Source organism: Eurytemora carolleeae, unplaced genomic scaffold, assembly GCF_000591075.1.
Source record: "Eurytemora carolleeae unplaced genomic scaffold, Eaff_2.0 scaffold382, whole genome shotgun sequence".
In the NCBI taxonomy this organism is placed as follows: Eukaryota; Metazoa; Arthropoda; class Copepoda; order Calanoida; family Temoridae; genus Eurytemora; species Eurytemora carolleeae.
In genome coordinates, this window is record NW_019396297.1 from 73,991 (window position 1) to 81,481 (window position 7,491).

Consider the following 7,491-nt stretch of genomic DNA (forward strand, 5'->3'; position numbering starts at 1 on the left):
GCCTACTAAAGGAATTTATTGTAACGTTTAGTTGGTTGCTGCCTACTAAAGGAATTTATTGTAACGTTTAGTTGGTTGCTGCCTACTAAAGGAATTTATTGTAACGTTTAGTTGGTTGCTGCCTACTAAAGGAATTTATTGTAACGTTTAGTTGGCTGCTCCGCTAGAGGAATTTATTGTGATGTTTAATTGGCTGCTGCCTACTAAAGGAATAAATTGTGATGTTTAGTTGGGTGCTGCCCACCATATGAACTTATTGTAATGTTTAGTTGGCTGCCGACTACTTAATGAATTTATTGTAATGTTTAGTTGGCTGCCGCCCACTATATGAATTTACTGTCATGTTCAGTTGGCTGCTGCCCACTAAAGGAATATATTGTAATGTTTAGTTGGAAGCTGCCGACTATAGGAAAATATTGTAATGTTTAGTTGTCTGCTGCCGACTATAGGAAAATATTGTAATGTTTAGTTGGCTGCTTCCCACTACAGGAAGTCCACCACCTAATGAGGGGTTTCACCCTGCAACTTATATTATTGGGCCGGAGGTAAGCAAAACATAAACAAAATCAAATCATACTCTGTGAACAGAAAAACTTTACAATGGTTGTCGTCTTTATTTTTTTATATCAGTGTTTCGCTACAGAGTTCACAAAATTATTTAACGTATTTATTTTCTTCTTGACCTCGTTCGAAGTGTCTTTTAGTCCACAAATGGTTGGTTGGTTGACTTGTTGATTGATTGATTGAATGATTGATCGGTTGACTGACTGGTTGATGGATGGATGGATGGATTGATTGATTGATTGATTGATTGATTGATTGATTGATTGATTGATTGATTGATTGATTGACTGATTGATTGAAGAACGAAAGAAAGAATAATGTTTAATATATTGAGATGTTTCGGAGAAATCATGATAATGTTTAATATATTGAGATGTTTAGGAAGATATCCTGATAATGTTTAATATATTGAGATGTTTAGGAAGATATCCTGATAATGTTAAATATATTGATATGTTTAGGAAGATATGCCTATAATGTTTAATATATTGAGATGTTTAGGAAGATATCCCAAGAAGAATGGAGGTTTTCAGTTTTGTAATGCGTGCACCTTCAGACTATTTCTACAATAGACACTCACCTTACAGGAACATATTTTAGCATTTTTATCCTTTTAATTTTTTATTTTTTGAATTACGAAGTAGATTTGAAATTATTTATTCACCATTTGACTTGCCTTTTCACATCCACCCACATTCTTCTTCGGTTTTCCTTTTATTTTGTTTTTTTTTTGTTCATTTTTCTTTAGTTTTCCTTTTCCTTTGTTTTCCTTTTCTTTGGTTTTCCTTTTGTTCCTTTTTCCTTAGGTTTCCTTCTCCTTTGTTTATCTTTTTCTTTGGATCTTTTTCTATTTTTATATGGTGTTGTTTCTGTTTTTTTGCTTTCATTTTCCTTAGATATCTTTTTTCTTTCTTTTTTCCGCCGTTTTTTTTATTGTTTTTCCTCGGTCTTTCAGCTTTCTTTCCTTTTTTATTTCTTTTTATTTTTTGTGATCTTTTTCTTTATTTTAATCTTTCTTCTGAATTCTTTTCCTTTTTCCTTGTTTTACCTATTCTTTCCTTTTAATGTTTCTTATCCTCTCCCTCGTTCTTAAAGGGACTGTAAGCGTAGCTTAAACTGACCCTCCATGCTGCAATGGTAATGCCCGGTTTACAACGGTACCCTTGAAACCTTAATCTGAGCTGAAAACTTTAGAATGAAATATCCAATTGTCAGATCAATTTGCTTCTCTGGAGTTTAAATTCATGTGGAGAACAAGCAATATTTAAACTGGATATTAAGAAAAAGAGTGGTTTAAGCCTTAATCCTGATATCCACCATTCTAAAGTTTTCAGCTCAGATCCAAGATGGGGAAGAAACTGTCGTTTTTCTGACTCTTAAATTGTTGATTTTTTTGATTTGCTTTTTATAAACAAGGAATGCGCAAGTCACTTTCGCAGTGAAACCGCAAATTAAAATAAACAGTTCAAACAAACAAAAACATTGATATCTAATTCAGGCTTGATCAGAAAAAGTTTTTAAGGGTACCGTTGTAAATCGGGCATTGCCATCTTTACATTGAGGGTCACTTAAAACTACGCTTACAGTCCCTTTAACAGTTATTTAATCAGAATTGTCTTCCTTTTTCCCTCTTTCAGGATGGTTTAGCGTCAAACTACAAAGTGAACTATTTTCCTTGTTAAATATTGTTCAATCTCAGGACTGCGACTCTACCCGGGACGAGTAAAAATGGGTTTACCAGCCTGCGACTAGGACCTAGAATAGTCCGGACTAATGATAACAAAACTGTATATGTGGGCATTTAAGCTTGACTTTAAGTATTATTTCAGAAACTACAGGGCGAGTAATAAAATAGGGTGAATAGCGAGATCTTAGATATAATAAGGTATTTTTTTAATAATGTCATTTTCACAAATATGTGTGAAATAAAATAAAAATTTTAAGGCAATCTGATAGATCTACTTAAAAATAGATGAGTAGAATACTAGAAAAACAAAAGTGCGCGAAATAATTTTTTCTATTACACCTTATAATCTCAAGCAGATCAGATGAGTAGTTTCGGAGAAAATGCGCGAAATTTAAACAATCCAGAGATGACTTCAAGGATGTACATGGATTGGAAGATTTAAGCCTCAATAACTTTCCAGAAGAAATTCTGCGCTAATGCATTTTTCGGAATGTATTATTTTTACAATTAATTCAGAAAATTCAGCAAGAAGATGAGGACTAGACGATTTTCAAAAAAATTGCAGATTTTCTGAATTTCGCACATTACTCCGAAACTACTTATCTTATCCGTTAAAGATGTTAAGGTGTAATATAAATAAAACGTTTCCGCACTTTTGTTTTTCAACTCGTCTAATTTAGCGTAAAAAATAGTTTTGCGGATTTTTTCAACGGTCTACCAGATTGCTTATAACAAAAAATTCATACATATTTGTCAAAAATGAAATTATTAAAAAAGTGCTTTATTATATGCAAGATCTCGCGATTCATACTATTTTTTTACTCACCCTGCAGCTGAACCATGTAGATTGTAGAACTAGTTGAACAGTGTAAGTTTGAAGAATGATTTTATTCCGAACATAATGTTGTTAAATTTAACTGTACATAGAATCTATTTCTTTATGAAGCGAAACTGATCTGAGATCCTAGATGCAGATATAAATTAATTAATTTTTTTTCAATGTATCATTTATTATCTTTTAAATTCAAAATTACGCTTCATGATATGCTGGCTCAGAATTTTTAAAGTTCTCAGTTCTAGCAAAAGTTGGATCCGGATCCTATGCACTGCTTTAAAACTTTGTGGTTTTTGAAATGGAAATATGAATTTTTAATTTGTGCATTTATACTCTCATCTTGTTGTTTGTGTAGAACTGTAGATAATATAGAAACTTTAAATAATAAATCAGCTAGATATTGTTACATGGTGAAACATATTATTGAATTAGCTATTTATAATTTATGTCCAGAGGTCTGACCTTAGTGTGAGCGCGTATAAAAGTGATATAGAGTTTATACCCCATCACCCCACCCCTTCCCTAATGTCCTGCCTGACTAAAAATTATTCAAATTCTGGATATGTTCAAAAATGAAAAACCTGACATTGTCTTGAGAACGGTCAAGAGCTTTAATATAAAATAAGATTTATAAATTTTGATTCCAGAATATAGTTCTGAATTGGGGAATTGTTGTCCTCGTCATGCTTTATAAAATGTTGGTTATAGATTTGATTATCGACTTTTACATTTACTCTCAATATGAGCTGGGATCCAAAAATCCAGTCCTTTAATTTGTGTCCCTTTCTAACACTCCCGTGTTAGAAATGGGACAAGCGTTAGTTTTGGAATTAATGTCCCCTGAAATTACAACTTAGCTAGGTTATTTTTTTCTCTTCTTAAAACTTTTCTCTAAAAATTAAATAATTTCCCAAAAACTACAATTAGAACATAATTTTTGAGAGTGTAAGGGAGGGGGGGGGGACGTGGTCAACATTTTCCCACACAGAAAATATGTCCTGAAAATTAATTTTAAAGGAAGTGACCGGCAATATATGGTAGTTGAACTGAGAATGCAGTATTGTAGAGAAATTTTTTGGATTCCTTAGAGACTCATCAGACGTGTTTACGGTGCATATTTTGTTCAGTGTGAGCGCAAATTCAATTTTTATAAACCCTCGGATTGTTCATTTTGAAGGGGTGTATTTGACGATCGTGTTTTTAAAAATTATACAATAACGACGACCAAAAATGTAACAAAAATTCTTTAAAACTTAAATGTTCAGAAACATATTTCTCAAAGAATATTTGTTGATAAATCAATGTTAGAATCAATCGTTTTTTTTTCATATTTACATTGCAACTGCATTTCCTATTCTCTACGAATTTGTTTGCAGATTTCTTCAAATTCTTCAAATGTCGTCTTTTCAATAAAAATTCCAGGAAATCAACGGAAAATATTTGTAAACAACGAGATATTACAAATACAATTATCTCCATAAGATTACTTTTTTTCGAAGATAAAAGTTAATTTATATTTTCTTAACCTATAACTATAACATCTTAAGTCGTTTACCTTAAAAGTCTGTGGTGGAGTTCCATTGGTGATAGGACCGTAGAATTTTTCTTCGTCATTATTGAATAATTGTTAAAAACCGATTCTCAAAGCGTAACCACCCAAATGAAAGATTTGAACGTCGACTTTGCGCTCAACCTCAGTAATTATACTTCAATAAAACGTTTTATATTTCTTAAATGAATCCTAAAATATTTCTTCACAATACTACATTCTTAGTTCAACTACCATACATAGCCGGTCACTCCATTTAAGAATTTTTCTATGGAAAAGGATGTTTGGAAAAAGTAAATAAACAGTGTGTCCTACATCACACTTGATCGTGCATAGCTCTAAAATAGAATTTTTGGGGGCTAAACAGAAAATGTAAAAGAATTGAAGCATTCTAAAACTTGTTAACCCTATCTATCCTGATTGGAGGACTGGGGGGGCGTACAAACCCCGCCCCCCTTTTGTTTTATTTCTCCATACTTAAAGTCTGTAATCCGTTCACTGTACTGTACTGTACTGCACTGTACTGTACTGTACTGTACTGTACTGCATATTTACTTAGTCGGAGATTTGTGAGAGTATCGTTGAACAATACACCCGAGTTTCGTTTTGGGGTAATTTCATTTTTGTAAATTTCAATTTTAGAAATCAGAAAACAAAAAGAGAATGCAAAGAAACCACAAGAAATAATATTTCTTTACCAAAATATTGGTATCTACAAAACTGCTTGACCCCATTCTTGAAACCGGGTTTCCGATACTGGGTTTCATTACGATACTCTGCCTTAAGTTTCGGGCTCCGGAGTTCTGCTGAGTTACCGTGCACTGAAGACAATAAACTTAAGATTTATGACCAAAGTTCGGTCCTAAATAAATTAATATAAGCTCCAGTTTCCTTTAAGTTTTCTAATCAAATTCTGTAAAATTAATTTCTATTTGATGAAGATTTCGTTCCTTAAACTTCCACATCAGGGGTGTAAAATTTCAAGAATTAATCTTACACATTCCTAGTGGAGGGGGAGGGGGGGGGGGTAATGCATTTGCTAAGAAAATTCAATTTTGACATGAAAAGGCAAGTTTTTTCACTCTTGTTTGATATTTTCCCCAAAACAGTCACATATTTTCCCTAATTAAAAATAAAGGCGGACTAAACCAATATCTCAAGGGGAGGGGGTGGGGGTATATTTGCGCGCGTAAGGGCGCCAAAAAAAGAATTTGGGCCCCTCTGGGCACCCCACTAAAAATTGAACAAAAAGCAGTAATTATTTCCAATTTCTTATTTATCATCACATTTCGAGATTTTCATACAAAAAAATTAAACATTTTTATTGAGATCGATTAAGCATAAATTAGTATATTATCGGTAATTAAGAAATAAACAATTAATTCGCTGCCCAATTCATAATTTAAATAAGAATTTAAACTTTTTACCAATCAAATCGATAACAGAACATTTTAGCATTTTTACATATCTAATCCAAGCAAAAATGTTGGTGATAGGGTTTCCGTAAACTTTGCTGTGACGTTTTTGGACTGCTGAAGAACTAGTTTTTGCGTAACAACAATAACAAAGGCAGTCGATCTAATGTAACCAAACATGAGTTAGTATACGGCGAATCATCATCTATTGCCAGATGTTTGTTTATCATTTGTGTTATTTTTAACAATCTTTATTATTGTTGTCACGCAAAAACTAGTTCTTCAGCAGTCCAAAAACGTCACAACAAAGTGTACGGAAACCCTTTCGCCCCCTCCTTCTATTCAATTCTCCTTGGGTTCGGTAAACTTTACACACACTCTTTTGGTACAGAGACACACACATGACGTTTCCGCCCCTTGCTTAATGCTTTTATTTCATATCATAAATTTCCTTGTGTGGGGGGGGGGTCGTCCCCCCCTCAAGAAGCTCAGGGGGGTGTCCTTAAGCCCAGGCCCTCTTCTAGTCTGCCCCTGATAAATCTGAAACAATATATTTATGTAAGTCTGAAACTATACTTTGCTTGTCTGTCCGAAACTCTATATATTTGTGTAAGTCTGAAACTATATATATTTGTGTAAGTCTGAAACTATATATATTTGTATAAGTCTGAAACTATATATATTTGTGTAAGTCTGGAACTATATATATTTGAGTGAGTCTGAAACTATATATATTTGTGTAACTCTGAAACTATATATATTTGTGTAAGTCTGAAACTATATATTTGTGTTAGTCTGAAACTATATATATGTGTAAGTCTGAAACTATATATATTTGTGTAAGTCTGAAACTCTATATATTTGTGTAAGTCTGAAACTATATATATTTGTGTAAGTCTAAAACTATTTATATGTGTGTAAGTCTGAAACTATATATATTTGTGTAAGTCTGAAACTATATATATTTGTGTAAGTCTGAAACTATATATTTGTGTAAGTCTGATCTTAAATTGTAAAGGGCTTCTTGAATCATAAGATAAAGAAAATGAAAATTAAACAATAATTGACTAACAGACATTTCAAGATATTTTAATATTTAAAACAAAAGAAAATTATGACTAATTCATAACTAATCTCAATCTTATCATAATGAGATGTTTAATTTTAGAAGGTATACTTGTAGTAAATGCCTTACTCCCATACATCCTTTTAGATCCGTACCTCTTCAGGTATAACTTTCCGTATTCTCAGGTATCTGTTTTACAAGATACAACTCAATCTCAAACTCATTGTTCATCAACAGTACCTTAGTCAATATCAATCTGGATATGACTCTATCTGTATTCTCAGGTATCTGTTTCACAAGATACAACTCAATCTCAAACTCAAGGTTCATCAACAGTACTGCAGTCAATATCAATCCGGATACGACTCTATCTGT

The 7,491-nt window shown here is 32.6% G+C and overlaps 1 protein-coding gene across 1 annotated transcript in view; it reads left to right on the forward strand.

The window, feature by feature from the left end:
* The window catches only part of LOC111700426 (GATA zinc finger domain-containing protein 1), a 12,410-nt gene extending 8,918 nt beyond the window's left edge, over nt 1–3,492 (forward strand). The window contains exons 10-13 of the mRNA XM_023471323.1: nt 470–545; nt 1,066–1,151; nt 2,264–2,420; nt 3,085–3,492. Coding sequence (XP_023327091.1) covers nt 470–545; nt 1,066–1,151; nt 2,264–2,369 — 268 coding nt within the window. The 3' untranslated portion in view covers nt 2,370–2,420; nt 3,085–3,492. The remainder of the gene's footprint in view (nt 1–469; nt 546–1,065; nt 1,152–2,263; nt 2,421–3,084) is intronic.
* Nucleotides 3,493–7,491: the final 3,999 nt, after the last annotated feature.